This window comes from Camarhynchus parvulus, chromosome 1 (assembly GCF_901933205.1).
Source record: "Camarhynchus parvulus chromosome 1, STF_HiC, whole genome shotgun sequence".
Taxonomy (NCBI): domain Eukaryota; kingdom Metazoa; phylum Chordata; class Aves; order Passeriformes; family Thraupidae; genus Camarhynchus; species Camarhynchus parvulus.
The window spans coordinates 1,090,891-1,110,294 of record NC_044571.1 but is presented as its reverse complement, the minus strand read 5'-3'; the positions used below and the strand labels follow the sequence as shown (position 1 = coordinate 1,110,294).

The following is a 19,404-nucleotide window of genomic DNA, read 5'->3' as shown; positions in this document are numbered from 1 at the left end:
GAAAAATCTGCAGGGGAAAATCTGGGTTTTAATTGCATTTCCAGTCTGTGTAAGGTGGCTCTGGCTCAACAAGGCACTGCCCAAGGTGTCCCATCCTCTGTTTCTTGGATCCCAGAATCCCCAAATCCCTGGGGCTGGCACAGCCCTGCCAGCCCATGGAGTGCCAGCTGTGCCCCATGGGCACCTTGTCCCCAGCCCAGAGCACTCAGTGCCACCTCCAGGGCACACCTGCAGGGATGGGCACTGCAAAGCTCCCTGGGCAGCCCCTGCCAAGGCCTGATGTGGGGGTCCCAGTCGTTGGTGTCTCTGTGTCTGGATTGAAGACACTCCAGACAGTAATTCATGTTCATTATTTGTTATCAGTAAAACAGTGTCACTACTGTGAGTTCAGCAGCTTTTCATTAGAAGGCACAAAATGGCCAACAATCTCTTGTTCCAAGGTCTTTTAAGACTGAACTATCCAATTAAGAACTGACACCTGGATTATTTTCCCTTTTAACCCAATAACTGATCCCAAAGAGCTGCAATGGGGACTTTTCTGCCCAATTACAAAATGCCACCCAGACCCATGGAGAAGGAGGAAGAAGCAGCATGAAGAACAAACCCAGGACGACACCCTGTGCCCTCCATCTTGCTGCCATCCACAACACACAAAAAACCCCAAAACCTCAATTTCTCACCCAGTGATACACCTACACTGCTCTCTGTAATCTATTTCACACTTTTGTGGATTCCAGTCTGTCTTGAAGTCTGGGAAACTTTCTCCATGAATGAGGGTCAGAGTCAGTGCTGCCCTGGGGGTCAGGGCACCCCAGAGCAGACACAGAAATATTCCTGGTGCCCTGGGCTTCCACAGCCTGAGCTCCCTTTCCATGGGCAAATTCCTGCTGCTGTCCTAGCTGAGCCTGCCCTGGGCCAGCCTGAGGCTGTTTCCTCAGGGAATGTTCCAGAAGGAACACAGGGCTGCTGTACCCACCAGGAAAGCCTGGATGAGCCCCAGCTCTTCACTCTGAAGTCTCAAGACGACACTAAAAAAATCCACATTCTATTAAAACCCTAATTAAAACGCACCCAAGAGAAGCCCCAAGCAATGTGCTGAGTAACCCTCCCCTGCCCAGGAGCTCTCTCCTCGCAGGGCAGCAGAATGGAAACTCTGACCCAGGTTAATGACAGGGCAGTGGTGCTGGGGCAGCTCCCAGCCCAGCATTCCTGCACGTCCCAGCAGCTCCTGCTGATTCAGGAGGCTGAGCCTGAGCAGCCAGAATTTGCCCAGCAGGTTAAAAAGCAGGTGCAGCACATGGTAATCCCTGTGCCAAACTGGGATTGTGTGGGAGAGGCATTCAGCAAGAACTTTCCATGCCTTGGCAGCATGTGGAGCCATCCAGGCTCCCATAGCCTTCCAGGGAAGGCACTGGCAGAGTTTTGGGGAGGGTTGTGCTGCTGAAGGAAAAGCTGCTTTTTATGGCAACTCCTGCATTTTCCCACTCGAATAACATCAATAAATGCATCATTACTTTACTTACAAAGGCTCAACCCAGCATGCTTCAGCTTCTAGAAAAGGTCAAAAAAATCCATGCTGCTGTTAAAGGCACTTAAGAGAATCCCAGAATTGGACTGGGAGGGATTTTCAGGATCATTTTCATGTCCCACAGGCAGGGACACCTCCCACTGTCCCCAGTGTCCAGCCTGGCCTTGGGCACTGCCAGGGATGCAGGGATGGAATTCCTGCCCAAAATCCCATCCAGCCCTGCCCTCCTTCCATTTAAAGCCATCCCCTGTGTCCTGGCACACTCTGCCCATGTACAGAACTCCTCTCCCTCCTTTTCAGAGCCCCCTTCAGGCTCTGGGATGGGCTCTGAGCTCTCCCAGGAGTCTCCTCCAGGCTCTTCCCACCAGCCTGACAGTGACTCCCAGCAGGGAATGATTTGGATGAACTCTCTGTAAATCCCACACACCCTGGGGATTGGGATCACTTCTACAGAGCCACAAGTGGCACCCAAAATTTCCCTTTCCCATCTGGATCCAGCCACTTTTCTCTGTGGGTGTTCCTTCAAAGAGAAGAGTTTTCCAAAGGGAAATGCAGAACAGCAGTTTGTAAAGGTGGGATCATAAAATCCTGGAATGCTGAGGGCTGGCAGGGACGTCAGAGATCTTTTCCAGCATCTGCTGAGGGGATGGCAGCCAGAGCTGGTTTTATTGAGGATGAAGCCATTGTTGGGTATTTAGCTCCACCTATGGGCACCTCCTCGTGCCTCTGGAAATCCTTCAGATTCAGCCATTCAGTCCCACTTTAAGGCTCTCATCCCAGATTTTCATTCAGCCATTCAGTCCCACTTTAAGGCTCTCATCCCAGATTTTCAAGGTGGGAAGAGCCCTTCAGGAGCATCCAGTCCCACCCCAGCAGCACCAGCATCACCCCAAGGCCACATGCAGACTCCTCCTGGCACTCCCAGACACAGCGACCCCAAACCTCCCTGGGCAGCTCTGACCCAAACACCCCACAGATTTTAAGAGAGGCACGAAAAACAAAGAAATTCCTTTCAGAAAGTTTCACAAAGGGAAAATTATTAACTTGATTTATCTTGAATGGTGTCAGGAAGCTTTGGTCTCTAGCACTGGGCATCCATCAGGGTGTCAAGAGGATGCCCCAGGCTGTTCTTAGTGGTGCCAAGGAATGGGACCAGAGGAATGGGCAGGGACTGATGCCCAGCAATTCCCCTGCACAGGGGGCACAGCTTCTGCCCTGGCAGTGCCCAGCCCTGAGCAGAGACCAGGGGGCTCTGGGGGCTCCTCCCGGGACATTCCAGATCCATCTGGACACAGCCCTGTGCCCTGAGCTCATTCCAGTGCAGGGAATTTTTCTTTCCCCATCTCCAAGCCGAGCAATCTCCCCTGGTGCAACTCCAGCCCATTTCCTCTCCTCCTTTCCCTGCCCCTCCTGTCAGGGAGTTTTGGGGAGCAGTGAGGTTCCCCCTGAGCCTCCTCTTGTCCATTCCAAACCCCCCAGCTGCTCCTCCCAGGATGTGTTTTCCAGCCATTTCCAAAGGAACTCCAAACAAAAGGAATTCCTGGCAAAAAAACCACACACAACACTCAACATGACAAAGCCTGGAATGTGACAGTTCCCTGTTATCAATGGAGATTTTGTCAGGGAAGATAAATCCAGCCCTCATCCTGTCCCCTGTCATTGGAGTCACCTCTGTGCTCCTGCCTCAATGCCTGTAGCACTGAAGATTTGGTATTAATTGAATTATTAAAAGCGTTAGCAAGGAATAATTCTCTGGGAAATGCTTCTGAAGTGTGTTGGGCAAGGCAGGAGAAAAGCAAAAAGGAAGAACTTGTGTTCCCCAAGGCAGAAGCAGAACTTGAGCAGGCAGGTGATGATGCCACGGGCAAAATCCCTGCTGGAATTGTTCAGACATGGTTCAAAACTTGTTCAAATGGCTCCAGAGCTCTGCAGTTCATTCCTTCCCCACCCCTGCCAAGTGTGGACTGAAGAAGAACCTTGTGATGCACTGATCCAGCATCAAAACACAAAGTTTCCACCCTTGGGGCTGCTCTGGAAACAGAACTGATTAAAAACCAACTTTGGGCCTTTTGAGGTTGCTGCCTTCACCTCTTTAACGAGGCAGGGCTTTAATTGGGCACCAGAAATTCCTTTTTGCCATCACAGGACTTCCATCCCTTCCCACAGCAAAACCTGCATGGTTTCCCTTAATTCCTTTTGCAACAAAAGGACTTAAAGTTATCAGATAAAGCCATTAAATACTGATGTATTTTGTATTCCAGGAGCTTCAGAAATCATGGGATCATGGAATGGTTTGGGATGGAGGGACCTTAAAGCTCATCTCACTTCACCTCCCACCATCCCAGGCTGCCCCAAGCCCCATCCAACCTGACCCTGGACACATCCAGGGGTGGGGAATCCAGAACCTCTCTGGAAAAAAACCCCAAATTATTCATTTTTAACAGAAATATTTCATGTATTATGAACGCACAGGGATTATTCTGGAGCAGGAAAATGCTGATGATACCTTTATTAGGAACTTGAGGCGAAGAATCAGGTTTGGAACATCGCCCCAGGGTTTTATTCAGGAGCAGACTCTCCCATGTGGAGGTCATGCAATTCTCTGAAAGTTGGAAACCTTTTCAAGGCATCATTTATGAGGGCCTGGCACAACATTCTGCCCTTTGGGAGCTGAAAATTCCCGTTTTGGTGCTGAACTTGGAGTGGTTCTGTGCACAAAACACCAGGACATTTACAAGAAGACAACAAAATATTTTAATTTCAATCTGCCCCGTGCTATACAAGTGTATAAAATACCAACTAAGCATCCATTGGAACATTACAAAAATAACCAGAAAGAGCAAGCAGCACACTGGAGTCATGGGGACAGGAGGTGGCAGATCCAAGCAGGAACACACTGAGAGCATTCCAAGATTTCCATGGTTCCCACCTCAGGCAGGGGTCAGGCATTAAAATGACAAAAATCAGATTTATTGATGGTTTGAATTGAAAAGCAGCTCTGCTTTTCAGCAGCAGCCACCTGGGTTTCGACTGCCAAAGTCATGCTTTGATTTCTCATGGAAGAAGGACAGGACAGGAATTATTCCCAATGTTTTGAACTGAATGTGGTGAGACACAAAGTCCAGCAGTCGTTTGAGAAACATGGAAAAGTCTTGGAAAGGCTTCAAGGCAGTTGTGGCAAACCTACAAAGTTTTTCTCCATTAATTCCTTTCTCTTGGGTGTTGAATGCAGCACGTGGAGCCAGCTGAGGGTAACCCAAAATAATCTGATTTTCCTGTGTGTCCAGCTCCAGCAATCCATGGAATCAGCTCTTCTCAACAGCTCCCATGGAGCCAGGGCCACTCAGACACCAGAGCCAGGCTTTGTTCCAGTTCCCAGGGAATAACAATCCAAGCTAGAGCAGGAAATTCAGAATATTCCTGGTCTCCAGGCCCACATTTGTGTTCCAGTCAGGAATTCCAGGCCTTCCAGAACACCCTGTTTCCCTGCACCGTGGCCTGGAATGGCTCCACTCTTTTTAAAACAAATATTATTTAAGAAACCAAGGTGCCAACCAGGAATTTCAGTCACACTGGCTTCAATCTCTTCTCAGGCCAACTGTGGCAAGAGCAAACCAGGAGAGAGCCACAGTCTGATTCCTTAAGAACACAAGGAGAGGCTCCAACATCCCTTTTCCAAGACCCCAAGTGGCATTTTCTAGGGATAGCAATTCCTGTCTCCTCCAAAAAAAAAACCCTGACCCCTGTTTCAAGGTGAGGATCTCCAGTTTAAAAAACAGTATTAAAATATTTCTGCCATCTTTCTTCTTTAAAATTTGCATTTAGGAGCCTTTAAACACTGCCATAAAAAAACCCCTAAAGCTTCTCCCACATATTCCCATTGCTTAAATCAGCATTCCTTGGCATTAAGCATTTCATCCCAGCTGAGTTTGGAAGCAAAGCTCAGAAAGTTTGGATTTTTTGATATCCAAAACCAGTAGAAAAAGATCCAAGTGTGCAGCTTGGAGTAGGAATGGACAAGGAAAAGGCACTCCAGCTCTCCTCACTGCTTCCTGGGTGGAATTTTCCAATCCCAAATAAATCTTTACTCACCAAAAATGCAGATTCAAGTTTCTCCATAGTTGTTTTTTTCACTGGAAAAATCCCCCTGCTCTGAATATGCACCATCAGCATTATTTGAGTCCTTTTTTCCCCCCCTCGAGTCAAAGCTCCCAAACAAATCCTATCAGAGATATAAATTACCTGAACTTAAAATAATTTAAAATCCACGTATTCCAACAACTCTCCTATTGCACGTTTTTCCACTGCTTTGCCAGGTAAAATCCTCTGCAGGAATTCCAAAGGTTAAAATTTTAAAAGCACAACTTCCAGAGCACCAAAAGCAGGGGCTGGAGGAATTGGATCCTGCTGGAAAACGAGTGCCAACAAAACCAAATATAAATATATCATGTATGTACACATCCAGGAGGAATTCTGGGATGCTGAGATAATAAATACTTTGAAACAATTCCCAGATTTCCAGAAATTTGGGAGAAACTCTAGAAAAGAAAGCAAATTACTTGAGAAGACCAAGAAGAAACATGCACAAAACCTAGTGTAAGAAAAAGGGTTAAATTCCCAAAATTCCCATCATCTCTCCAACCCTGTCATCCCAAGGCTTTCCAGACACCCATCAGGGGTGTCACAACAAGGAACTGTCCCCCAGAACAAGCCCCAGTTTGTCCCCAAAATGTCCCCTTCTCCCATCCTTTGTTCCCAGCACGTGGGAATTCACTCAGCACAGGGATCAACACTCCAAACTGAGCAGGGAATTCCTTTATCTGCGGCAAACCTGGAATTCTCCTCCTGCAGCTGCGCCACCACAGCCGGGCACTGTTCCACTGCAAATCCTTGGCAAACTCCTTGGAAAGGTGGATTTCCTCCGCAGGGAGCAGCAGCTGCGCCGGGCTCAGCTCAGGGAGGCGGGGCTGTAGTCGGGCCGCCGGGTCTGGATGATTTTGGGTTTGGGTTTTTTGGGCTCCTCCTCGGCCTCGCCCTCCTGGTCGCTCTCGCACACGTGCACAACCACGCTGGGGGTGGTGGCCGTGGCAGCGTGGAGCTCGTACTTGTCCCCTGGGGAGAGGGAAAATGGGAATAAAAGGAATGGGGTGTTTAATTTTTAACTAAAATGGATATGGTGAAGGGTTTTGAGGGGGGTTGAGGAAATGACATGGTGTTTTTAATGGGGTTGATGGGAATTAGGAAATGTCCTGGGGTTTGGGGAAAAAGGGGGAAATTCCTGAGGAGAGGTGAACTGGGCTCAGAGGGGATTTGGGGGGGAATTCCTGAGGAAATGTAATGGGGGCTTTTCCAGTGGTGGAAATTCCTGGAGAAATGGGATATGGTGACTTTTTAATGGGGTTTTGAGGTGGGGAATTCCTGAGGAAATGGGACATGGTGACTTTTTAATGGGGTTTTTAGATGGGGAATTCCTGAGGAAATGTCACCTGGGGTCTGCTCCAGGGGAGATTTAGGGGGGAAATTCCTGAGGAAAGGTCACCTGGGGGCTGCTCCAGAGGGGATTTAGGGAGGGAATTCCTGAGGAAATGTCACCTGGGGGCTTTTCCATGGTGGAGAATTCCTGAGGAAATGGGACATGGTGACTTCCTAATGGGGTTTTTGGAGGGGAATTCCTGAGGAAAGCTCACCTGGGGGCTTCTCCATGGGGGATTTAGGTGGGGAACTCCCGAGGAAAGGTCACCTGGGGGGTTTTTAATGGGGTTTTTAGGTGGGGAATTCCTGAGGAAATGTCACCTGGGGGCTGCTCCAGGGGGGATTTAGGTGGAGAATTCCTGAGGAAAGGGACATGGTGACTTTTTAATGGGGTTTTTGAGATGGGGAATTCCTGAGGAAATGTCACCTGGGGGCTTCTACATGGGGGATCTAGGTAGGGAATTCCTGAGGAAATGGGACATGGTGACTTTTTAATGGGGTTTTTGGGTGGGCAAATTCCTTAGGAAATGGGACATGGTGAATTTTCAGTGGCTTTTTTTAGGAAATGGGACATGGTGAATTTTCAGTGGCTTTTTTTAGGAAATGGGACATGGTGAATTTTAGGGGGGGGGAAATTCCTTAGGAAATGGAACATGATGATTTTTTATTAGGGCTTTTAGGTGGGGAATTCCTTAGGAAATGGGACATGGTGAATTTTTAATGGAGTTTTTAGGTGGGAAAATGCCATAAGAATGCTCAGTAACAGGAAAATGACAAATTTTTAATGCTTGGAAGGGCCTAAAATATTTGTTTTAAAGTTTCTTTTTGGTTTTCCTAAAATTTGGAAGGAAAACTTGGAGTAAAGGAACAGCAGCATGGAGCAGCTCTGAACTCCCACACCAACTGAGGCTGCTGTGTTATTTATTCATTTATTCATTTATTTGCTAATTTATTCCAAGTGTTCCATCAGAAACAACGTCTGCTTCCAAAACCCATTGCAGGGAAAGAAAATCTCTGATAAAAATATTTCATAATGAATTATTAAGAATATTTAATGAGGAGGATTCTTGATGGGAAGTTTTAAATCCCAGCATGCAGGAGCTCAAAGTTGTGCCCTGCCCTTTTCTCCATCCTTTACAATTCCCTACGTTTGGAGGTGAACAGGAATTTTAAAAATTCTCCAGTAAAATGAATCGGACACAGTTTTTATTTTCTCCAATCTTATTAATGAGAATGATTATTCTCATATAATAAGAGTAATTTAATTCTGTTCAATGTTATTAAATGTGACCATTTTTCTCTCCCCTAAAATTAATAATACTGCCCCAAAGAGGTTAAATCTGAGCTGGATTTAAGGAAAGATTAATTTGCACCAATTTTCATGGATAAGTTGTATAAAATATGGGAGAAAAGGGAAATCAAGGATGTGATAATTAATCACTGGGGAAAGGAGGGGCAGGAATTTATCCCTCTTCAATTCCAAGGAATTTTAGGTTCATACTGATAGCTCCTCCTACACTCAGTAGTAGTTTCCTCCTCTGAGGAAAACAGAAATAAAAGTATATAGAACAAAATAGAAATAAAAATAAGTAGAAAATATAAATAGAAAGAAAAATAAAGAAAAAAATAGAAATAGAAAAAGAAAATAGAAGTAGAAATTTATAAAAATAAATAGAAAGAAAATATAAATAGAAATAAAATACATAGGAATAAAATAAATAGAAATAAAATATAAATGGAAAAATAGAACTAAAATATAAATAGAAAGAAAATATAAATAGATAGAAAAATAAACAGAAAGAAAATATAAATAAAAATAAATAAAATAAAACCAAGATATAAATACAACTAAAATATAAATGGAAATAAAATTAGAAATAAAATATAAATAGAATCAAAATATAAATAGAAAGAAAATATAAATAGAACTAAAATATAAATGGAACTAAAATATAAATAGAAAGAAAATAAACAGAAAATATAAATAAAAATAAACAGAAATAAAAATTTCTTGGAAAAGTTTTAGAAATCCAGGAAGTTTTGAGGTGTTTTCCTGCACCAAAATTCTGGTTTTTCCACCTTCTTACCTGGTCCTAGCTTGGAAATTGCATATAAGAGGTCGTAGTTAATGACTGGAGTGGCATCCTCCACTTGTTTCCAGTCCACAGGAGGAGAGGCAGGAGGGGAGATCAGGAACTGCTTGTCTGGGTTTGGGGGGGCCAGGTGGGAGCTCCCGATGTGCAAAGTCTGCAAGAGAAACCAGAGAATCCCAAAGTGTCCCTGGATCCCTGAATGCTGCATCCCTATATCCCTGAATCCCTGCAATCCTGAATCCCTGCGCCCCTGAATTCCTCAATGCTGCATCCATATACCCCTGCATCCCTGAATGCCTGCATCCCTCAATTCCTGCATCCCATAATCCTTGCATCCCTGAATGCCTGCATCCCTCAATTCCTGCATCCCATAATCCTTGCATCCCTGAATGCCTGCATCCCTCAATCCCTGCATCCCATAATCCTTGCATCCCTGAATGCCTGCATCCCTCAATCCCTGAATGCCTGCATCCCATAATCCTTGCATCCCTGAATGCCTGCATCCCTCAATCCCTGAATGCCTGCATCCCTCAATCCCTGCATCCCATAATCCTTGCATCCCTCAATTCCTGCATCCCTCAATTCCTGCATCCCTCAATCCCTGAATGCCTGCACCGCTACACCTCCGAATTCCTGCATCCCTGAATCTCTGCACTGCTGGGGAAGGTGAAACAGGGAAGCCTTATCAATATGATTGTCTGGCAAAAGATTTTGAGAATATGGAAACTATAAGCGAGATTGAAATGAAAGCAGCTTTGAGATCCTTTGGTTACTGAACAACTGGAAAACAATGGCATGGCCAGCTGAAGGCGATCCCCTTTTGATGGAACAACACCCTCTGCTTGCAGACAGCTCCAAGGGTCAGAGCAGACCCTACAGCTTGGCAGGAGGGGCCCAAAGAGGAGTTTTTAGGGTTTAAAATGTAACACAGTGTGGTGATGTAATGATTTTTATAGGCTGTATGGAAATGCTAGAGGATTTGTATCTTGTACTAGACTGGTTACTGAGAATGAGAATATTCAACCCAGAAGATGATTTATTGTATTGGAACGGGAACCTCGCACTCTTACCTTTTTTACTCCCTTATGCTCTTACTCTCTCACCCTCTCATCCTCTCTCCCCCTCTCTTCTCTCAGGCCTGCTCCAGCTGTGCCTGGCAGCCCCAGCAGGGCCCTGCACCCAGGCCCTGTGCAATGAACCCCAAATCCCAGCAGGGCCCTGTGCAATAAACCCCAAATCCCAGCAGGGCCCTGCACCCAGGCCCTGTGCAATGAACCCCAAATCCCAGCAGGGCCCTGCACCCAGGCCCTGTGCAATAAACCCCAAATCCCAGCAGGGCCCTGCACCCAGGCCCTGTGCAATGAACCCCAAATCCCAGCAGGGCCCTGCACCCAGGCCCTGTGCAAACCCCAGGGCCCCTGCACCCAGGCCCTTTGCAATAAACCCCAAATCCCAGCAGGGCCCTGCACCCAGGCCCTTTGCAATGAACCCCAAATCCCAGCAGGGCCCTGCACCCAGGCCCTGTGCAATAAACCCCAAGTTCCAGCCCTGGCTGCAGGAATCTCTCGTATCCATCCATCCCGACCGTCCTAGCCCTGATGCTCCTACACTGCAGCCCTGCATCCCTCAATCCCTGCACCCCTGCATCCTTTCCTCCCTGCATTCCCTCATCCCGGGGCTGTCGTGCTCTGCCCGGCACTCAGGGTGGCAGCACCAGCCAGGGCACAGCTCTGAGGGAAATTCCATCGGGATGTTCTTCCCTAAAAACCAAACCTCTGCCCTCCCACACCTCCAGGGCACAGCTCCCAGGGAAATTCCATCGGGATGTTCTTCCCTAAAAACCAAACCTCTGCCCTCCCACACCTCCAGCAGGACAGGGCCTCTAAGGCCTCGTGACAAATGGTGCCAGGAGTCATCCCCAAAAGTGGGAATGGAGGGAATTCCAGCAGGGATAAAAATAACCTGGATCATGGGAGGTGTCCAAGACTTCTGGATTCGTTTTCCCACTCAATTTCCAGAGGGAAAAGCAGCTGGAACGCAGCCTGATTGCCAGAGCCCGAGTTTGGGCAGGAGAAGAGAGCAGGGAGCTCCAGAGCTGCTCTGGGGGAGATCCCCAAGACTGGGATGGGTAGGGAGAGCCTGGAATGGGCAGCTCCAGCCTGGAATGGGCAGCTCCAACATTAAATGTGCAGCTCCAACATTAAATGTGCAGCTCCGAGACTGGAATGGGCAGCTCTGAGCCTGGAATGGGCAGCTCTGAGCCTGGAATGGGCAGCTCTGAGCCTGGAATGGGCAGCTCTGAGCCTGGAATGGGCAGCTCTGAGCCTGGAATGGGCAGCTCCATACTCTGGATCCCCCAGGGACTCCCTGGGTGCCGGCAGAGGAGCCTCCCCCAACCCTTTAAAATCTTGGAATGTTCTCATTCCCATCCAAGGTTCTCCAAAAAATGGGAAATATCAACAGCCTCCAAATCTGTGAAGCTCTGGAACAACCCTGGTTTCTCTAATTAATCTGACAAAAAATGACCATGAAGGAATTCTGGGATGCTGAGATAATAAATACTTTGGAACAATTCCCAGATTTCCAGAAACTTGGGAGAAACTCTAGAAAAGAAAGCAAATGACTTGAGAAGACCAAGAAGAAACATGCACAAAACCCAATGTAAGAAAAAGGGTTCAGTTCCCAAAATTCCCATCATCTTTCCAACCCTTTTATCCCAAACCCAAAACTTAACCCCAAAATTGGGGTTTTCCAACCACCAGCTTGGAAAAAGAAATCCACCACATCAGCTGGAGGATTTATGGGAGTCAGAACAAGGAAAGCTTTAATCCCTCAAGGATAATCCCAGCAAGTTTTTTTTACCTGAGCAAAATAGAGTCTGAGTTCTTTTCCAAGGAATTCTGTCTTGTCCAGCTGGATCCTGGCATCTGCTGCAGACAAAGGGTTGCTGAAGTTTATTCTCACTCTTTTGAAGCTCTTAAAATACTGGAAGGTGAGGTCCCTGTCATAGGGTCGGAACAGGGACTCAAACTTGGCCTGGAGAGAAAGGAGCAGAGGAGAAAACCAGCATGAAACACTCATAAAGAAATTCATTTAAAAGGAGAAGTTATTAATAAGGGCAAACTACCACTCTTGAATTATTATTGTAACAATAATAAATGTAAATAAATTCATGTAAAATAAGTTGATTAATGTAAATAAACTGCTTTGTTTATTTTCCTTTTTCTTTCTAGAATGAGGTTTTCTACCTTATCCCTTACTTCTCTGTATCCTCAAAATACATTATTATTGTTATTAATAAATGATATTATGACTTATTATATTATTATCAGAAATTAATGTGGGACAAGACACTCTAATTTAGCTACAGATGATATTGAAATGTTTCTTAGAAAATTAATACCCAAAAACCTTGAAAAAAAACTCTGCCAAGCCTTTGCCCAAATGTGCAAATTTCAATGGAACCACCACAAGTTTTCACAGAGAAATATAAAAAATCCTGATTTTCAAGCTAAATGTGATTTTCTGCAGTGACTCAGCACAAAGCATGAAGTCCACGAACATCTCCTGCTTTCCTGCTCTTTTAAATTTAATTTATGGAAAGTGCTTCCACTCTCCCTGCAGGATTCCAGGCCAGGAGAGACACAAGAGGAGCCTCTGGAGCTGCCAGGCCCTTCCCAAGGCTTTTATTCCAATGGATTCAAATTGGGGGAATTTCCAGATATTTTCTCTCCCTAAAAGCTTCCCAGAAACTCAGGATAAAGCCACAATAAACATTATTCCATTGAGGGATTTTTACTACAATATTTTGAATTAGTAGGAGGAAAAAAACAGGAAAATTACATAAGAAGGCAGAAATTAATTCAGAATTTTATTTTCCTCCCTGAGAAGCTCCACTTCACACACTCACCACAGCTGGCTATAAAATCATTCTATTTTAAAGAGATTTTAAAATCAGAGCTGTTCTGCTTCTGCAGCTTCTTCAGAATGAGCTCTGGAACAGGAGCAGGACCCTCCCCACACAGAGCTGGTGGTTGGGAGCCTCAAAGCTGAGATGGAAAATGCACCCAAAAACTGCATCTCCAAGTTCCCATTCTGTATTTAAAGACACAGAGATTTGGGGTTTGTGGGGGTTTTTTTGTTTGTTTGTTTGTTTGTTTTACTATTTATGCATTTATGTGATTATAGAGATCAGAAATGTCACTTTATCACTATGACACTTTAAAAAAAAAGTTATTTTTGTCCTTAGTAGTAACAGCTCACTCTACCAGACTGATAAGTATTTTATATTCTTTTATATTTCCATTTTTATTTATTTTATATTGCAAATCAGCTAAATACAGACCCAAGAGGATTTCTTACAGTTTTACCAGGAAAAAAAAAATCCCAGGAGAAGTATCACATGGATTACAAATTCGTGGATCCTGCTGCCAAAATCAGTAAAGGAACAGCAGCACGGAGCAGCTCTGAACTCCCACACAAACTGAGGCTGCTGTGTTATTTATTCATTTATTTACTTATTTATTCCAAGTGCTCCATCAGAAACAACCTCTGCTTCCAAAACCCATTGCAGGGAAATAAAATCTCTGATAAAAATATTTCATAATAAATTATTAAGAATATTTAATGAGGAGGATTCTTGATGGGAAGTTTTAAATCCCAGCATGCTGGAGCTCAAAGTTGTGCCCTGCCCTTTTCTCCAAAATCAGAATTACAGAATCCCAGAATCACCAGGTTGGGAGAGACCTTCAAGATCACTGAGTCCAACCTGTTCTGTTCCCTGACACCTCAACTAAACCCTGGCACATGCAGGCTTTGTTAGATGGGGACTCCACCACCTCCCCAGGCAGCCATTCCAGAACTCATTAAATATTTGCTGAAAATTCAGAACACACCACACAGTCCAAGAAGTCTGGAAGGAAAACTTGAGACAATTTTCCCAACCACAGAGAGCTAAAACTGAATAATTCCCAGAGTTGGAATCATTCCCCTCAGAGCAGCCTGCTGCAGACTCCCAATCTCCAAGACTTTTATGGCAAACTGTCCCTGTCACATTTTCTGAAAAATCCTCTTTGCCCAGGATTTCTTCTCCTGGGAAGCTGAGAAGCCTCAGAGAAAAAGGAAACCAATATTATCTCATTTGCTTCTGCTGTGTTCTGCTGCTTTGGAATGTGGCTGGAGATTGTTTATCCAACATGTGAATTGTTTTGACTTAATAACCAATCACCATCTGGCCGTGGCGGGACTCTGAGGAGTCAGCCATGAGTTTTTAATTAGTATCTTGTTAAGCCTTCTGTCTGTAGCCTTTCTCTATTTTATGTATCATTTTAGTATAACATTCTTTAATATAATGGAATATAATGGAATGGAATATAATGGAACATAATAGAACTAATGTAATAGAATTAATATTGGAATATAATGGAATATAATAGAACTAATATAATAGAATTCATATAATAGAATTAATACAACAGAATTAATACAACATAATAATAAATCAGCCTTCTAAGTACATGGATTCAGATTCTCAATGCACCCCTGGAGTGGAGCTGCCAGAAAAACCCCAAAGACCCAAACCTACCCTCGTTTCTGGCTGGGTGAAGAGCTGCCCATCAGGCACGAGGTTTTAATTAGTATCTTGTTAAGGCTTTGTCTGTATCCTTTCTCTGTTCTTTAGTATAGTTTTAGTATAGCATTCTTTAATATAATGGAATGGAGTATAATGGAATATAATGGAATGTAATAGAATGGAATTAATAGAATAGAATTAATATAATAGAATAGAATTAATATAATAGAATAGAATTAATATAACATAGTAATAAATCAGCCTTCTAAGAACATGGATTCAGATTCTCAATTCTCCTCCATCCTGGGACCCAGCAAACACCACACTGAACTGCAATTTCCCTCTGAGTGCAAGCAGCACCTCCGGAGTGGAGCTGCCAGAAAAACCCCAAAAACCCAAACCTACCCTCGTTTCTGGCTGGGTGAAGAGCTGCCCATCGGCCAGGCAGGCGATGAGCGAGCCGAAGCTGTAGTGGAAGTTTCGGAAATGCATTTTTGGGGCCGGCCCCCGGCGATCCCGCAGCGATCGCGGCTGCTCGGGAGCCGCGGCTGCCGCTCGCAGCGTTTATAAAGCAAAGCAAAGCAGAGCCAGCCCAGCCCCTGGTGACAGAAAGCTCTCAGAGCATCCTGTGGGTGACAGCGAATTCCTGAGCATGCTTGGGAACAAAATGTAAGCGGCACTGGAAAGAGGTGACGTCAGTAATTAGTCAGCTTCCCTCTGCTAATTACCGGGAGCATGGAAAATGCGGCTGAGCCGAGCAGGGCAGCTGCTGGCCGGCCTCTTGCAGCATAGTTTCCACTGGCAGTAATTCCATGCAGCTCCCACTCCACGCATGGAAAATGTTCCTGCCTCGGCAGGACGCTCCAGGAATGGGCTGGGGAGAAGGCAGCAGGAAAAATGTCTGATTCTGATCTTCTGGGGATGGGACACAAATCCCTGAACTCGGTTCTTGTTCCACCAAACAGCCACAGGTGGAAATGCTCTGGGAATGGGGAGAAGGCAGTAGGAAAATGCCCAATTCTGATTCTCTGGGGGTGGGACACAAATCCCTGAACTCAGCTCTTGTTCCACCAAACAGCCACAGGTAGAAACTCTGGAAATGGGCTGCACTGAAGGCAGCAGGAAAAATGTCTGATTCTGATCTTCTGGGGATAGGAAACAAATCCTTGAATTCAGTTCTTGTTCCACCAAACAGCCACAGGTGGAAACATTGCCCTGTGTTAAAGGAAAATGTTCCTGGCTCAGCAGAATGCTCTGGGAATGGGCTGGGGAGAAGGCAGCAGGAAAAATGTCTGATTCTGATCTTCTGGGGATGGGACACAAATCCCTGAACTCGGTTCTTGTTCCACCAAACAGCCACAGGTGGAAATGCTCTGGGAATGGGGAGAAGGCAGTAGGAAAATGCCCAATTCTGATTGTCTGGGGGTGGGACACAAATCCCTGAACTCAGCTCTTGTTCCACCAAACAGCCACAGGTAGAAACTCTGGGAATGGGCTGCACTGAAGTCAGCAGGAAAAATGCCTAATTCCTGATTGTCTGGGACAAATCCCTCAGCTTGGTTCTTGTTCCACCAAACAGCCACAGGTGGAAATGCTCTGGGAATGGGCTGGGGAGAAGGCAGCAGGAAAAATGCTCAATTCTGATCCTCTGGGGATGGCACAGAAATCCCTCAGCTCAGTTCTTGTTCCACTCAAGAGCCACAGGTGGAAACATCGCCCTGTGTTAAAGGAAAATGCTCCTGCCTCAGCAGAATGCTCTGGGAATGGGCTGGGGAGAAGGCAGCAGGGAAAATGCCCAATTCTGATCTTCTGGGGATGGGACACAAATCCCTGAACTCAGCTCTTGTTCCACTCAAGAGCCACAGGTGGAAACGCTCTGGGAATGGGCTGCACTGAAGGAAAAATGTCAGATTCTGATTCTCTGGGGATGGGGAACAAACCCCTCAGCTCAGTTCTTGTGCCACCAAACAGCCACAGGTGGAAATGTAGAGATGGATTTGGGGAAATTATTTTCCTGCCATCACAAGGAGGATTTGTTTGGAAGCTTCTTCAAAGCAGCTCTGTGCATTAATTACAGTGCTTGCCTTATTAAACACTTTCCCAGCCCCACTGAGCAGGGAGGGTTTCTCAGGGTTGCTTTGTGCCTCTTTTTCCTACCAGGAGTTCTACCAGAACCTGAGACACAGCAGCAGGGAGCAGCTGTGCAACCTGAATTCCTGACGTTTTCTGGGACACCTGAATCCCGAAGCCTTTCCCAAAAAGCAGCACAGAACACAGATCTTTGTGGTCTTTTCTTGTATTTTTTTTTGAGGGGGGTGGGAGTCTTCTTTTGTGTGTTTGATTTTGTTTTTTTTTTAAAGCAAGAACCACTAAAAAAAGCTCATCATCATTTCAAGTAATTAATGAAGTTTAAACTGAAGCTTTCACGAGCTATTTGAAACTTTCCCATGCACTGCAGCTCTAAAATTATAACACAGTCAAAATCTGAAGTGCCTTCAGTTCATTCTGCTCTAACACAGGGCTATGACAGAAGCACCAAGTTTTAGGGAATACCTGCAAACAATGCACAGTGCTAAGTTTAAAACCTGATCTCATCACTATTTAACTACACCAAACTTTTCACATGAAGATTATACTCCATTTTTAGGGGGTCTACTTGCTAAATCCCTATTTAAAGTCAAACTCTGCTGTTCTTAGGTGACCTCAGTGTAAAAGTTATCACAGCATGAAAAGAATATTTAATACAAAATTTTAGAACCTTTTCTTGGAAGGCATCACTTAAAAATGCCAGGATCACTGAAATTAGAAAAGCACCTCAAGACTATCAAGTGCCAGCTGTGCCTGAATCCTCCCCACCTTGTCCCCAGTGTCCCCTGAGTGCCACATCCACACATTCCTGGGACACCTCCAGGGATGGGGACCCCAAACCCCCCTGGGCAGCCCCTGCCAAGGCCTGAGCACCTTTTCTGGGAAGAATGGGATGAATTCCATCAGTGAGGATGGGATGAGAGATCCCACACAGAAATTCAGGGAGCCCAGAAAAGCACAGTGAGCACATCCCAAAGCCTGTCCCTGACCTGGAATTTCTGTCAGGTACCCTCAATCCTCGGGATGTGGAAGGAGCAGGTGTGACTCCACAAAGCAGAGGTCAGGATGCTCACCTGGAAAGAATGGCCATGACTCACCTGAGCACAGAGCAAACAGGCTGCCCACGTGCCAGGGAACTGCAGCTCCTGATAAGAAAGCAAAGCAGGTTCCTGCTCCAAGCTGGCACAGCCTTGGGTCACTGCAGCACCTCTGGGGACATTTCTGTCCCTGAGGAGTGAAACAGAAAAAATCTCTCTGGTTGCCATCCTCAAGGCCAGCTGGACATTGCTGAGAGCCAGGGAAAATGCCTGCAGAAGCCACCCCTCAATCAGAACTTTGTCAGCTAATCCAGGACTAGAGACCCTGGCTAGGAACAAACCAAGTGGGTCTGAGAAATGCAACACCTCACAAAAGAATTTTTTCACTGTGTTCTCCATATTTAAAAGAAGCATTTCAGTCCTACTCATACACATAATGTTTTTAATTTGGCTTTTTAAAACCCCAAAGAAATCACTTGTAGTATGTTGCACTTTGTCACTATCATCATGGGTTTTTGACATGGTTGTGTAGCAAATCATGGAATCACAAAAAGGACCTTAAAGCCCACCCAGTGCCACCCCTGCCATGGCAGGGACACCTCCCACTGTCCCCAGTGTCCAGCCTGGCCTTGGGCACTGCCAAGGGTCCAGGGCCTGCCCACCCTGCCAGGGAACAATTCCCAAATTCCCAAGATCCCATCCAGCCCTGGCCTCCTCCAGCTCAGGCCAGGTCTCTCAGTGTATTAAATAAACCACTTTGAGTTATTAATACCAAACTCAAGCACTTTATCAAAAGAAAAAGCCCCAATTCCCACTGCCCATGGTGCAGGAAGAGCAGTTTGGGGCAGTGGAGCCCTGAGATGATGTGGAAAGCACAAGACAAAGTTACAAAAGCCCCACTGCCAAACCCTGAGTGCTGCAATGTTCCCTCCTGGAAGGTTTGGTACCCACAGCAAACAACCCTGGCTGGGACAGGAACATTGCAACACCTCAGGAGTCCTGGATTTGATGTTCTGATATTATCAGAGGGCGGCTTTGCTGCTCCCTTCTCTCCCTTTGGAGAGTTTGCTGCTTCCTGTCCTCTCTTTGAGACAGAACGAGGGCAAAATCACCAGCGCAGGGAGGAGCTGGAGCTGCTGCAGAGAGCCCAGAGGAGGCTCCAGGATGAGCAGAGGGATGGAGCAGCTCTGCTGGCAGGAAAGGCTGGCACAGCTGGCATTGTTCACCTGCACAGGAGAAGCTTTGGCCTGAGCTCAGGGTGGCCTTGCAGGGCCTGCAGGAGCCCCAGGAAAGCTGGAGAGAGACAATTTCCAGGGGGTGCAGGGACAGCACACAGGGAATGGCTGCCAGTGCCAGAGGGCAGGGCTGGGTGGGATCTTGGCCATGAGGAATTGTTCCCTGGCAGGGTGGGCAGGGCTGGGATGGAATTCCATCCCTGGATCCCTGGCAGTGCCCAAGGCCAGGCTGGACACTGGGGCTGGAGCAGCCTGGGACAGTGGGAGGTGTCCCTGCCATGGCAGGGGTGGCTCTGGGTGGGCTCTGAGGTCCCTTCCCAGCCCAGACCATTCCATGGTTCCCTGGTGCTGCTGCACTTTGGGAATGAAGGCAAAGGGC

General features: G+C 46.2%; 1 protein-coding gene across 2 annotated transcripts in view; it reads right to left on the bottom strand.

Moving 5' to 3' along the window:
* Positions 1-4,258: 4,258 nt before the first annotated feature.
* Positions 4,259-19,404, bottom strand: part of RCAN1 (regulator of calcineurin 1) — a 40,839-nt gene continuing 25,693 nt past the window's right edge. The window contains exons 1-4 of one of the 2 annotated variants that reach the window (XM_030957450.1): positions 15,071-15,415; positions 11,956-12,129; positions 9,088-9,247; positions 4,259-6,640 (exon numbers count right to left, since the gene is read on the bottom strand). In XM_030957450.1, the coding sequence (XP_030813310.1) occupies positions 6,477-6,640; positions 9,088-9,247; positions 11,956-12,129; positions 15,071-15,157 (585 nt within the window). In that variant the 5' untranslated portion in view covers positions 15,158-15,415 and the 3' untranslated portion in view covers positions 4,259-6,476. Of the gene's footprint in view, positions 6,641-9,087; positions 9,248-11,955; positions 12,130-15,070; positions 15,416-19,404 lie in introns of those variants that run through there. The other variant, XM_030957442.1, reaches the window with a different exon arrangement.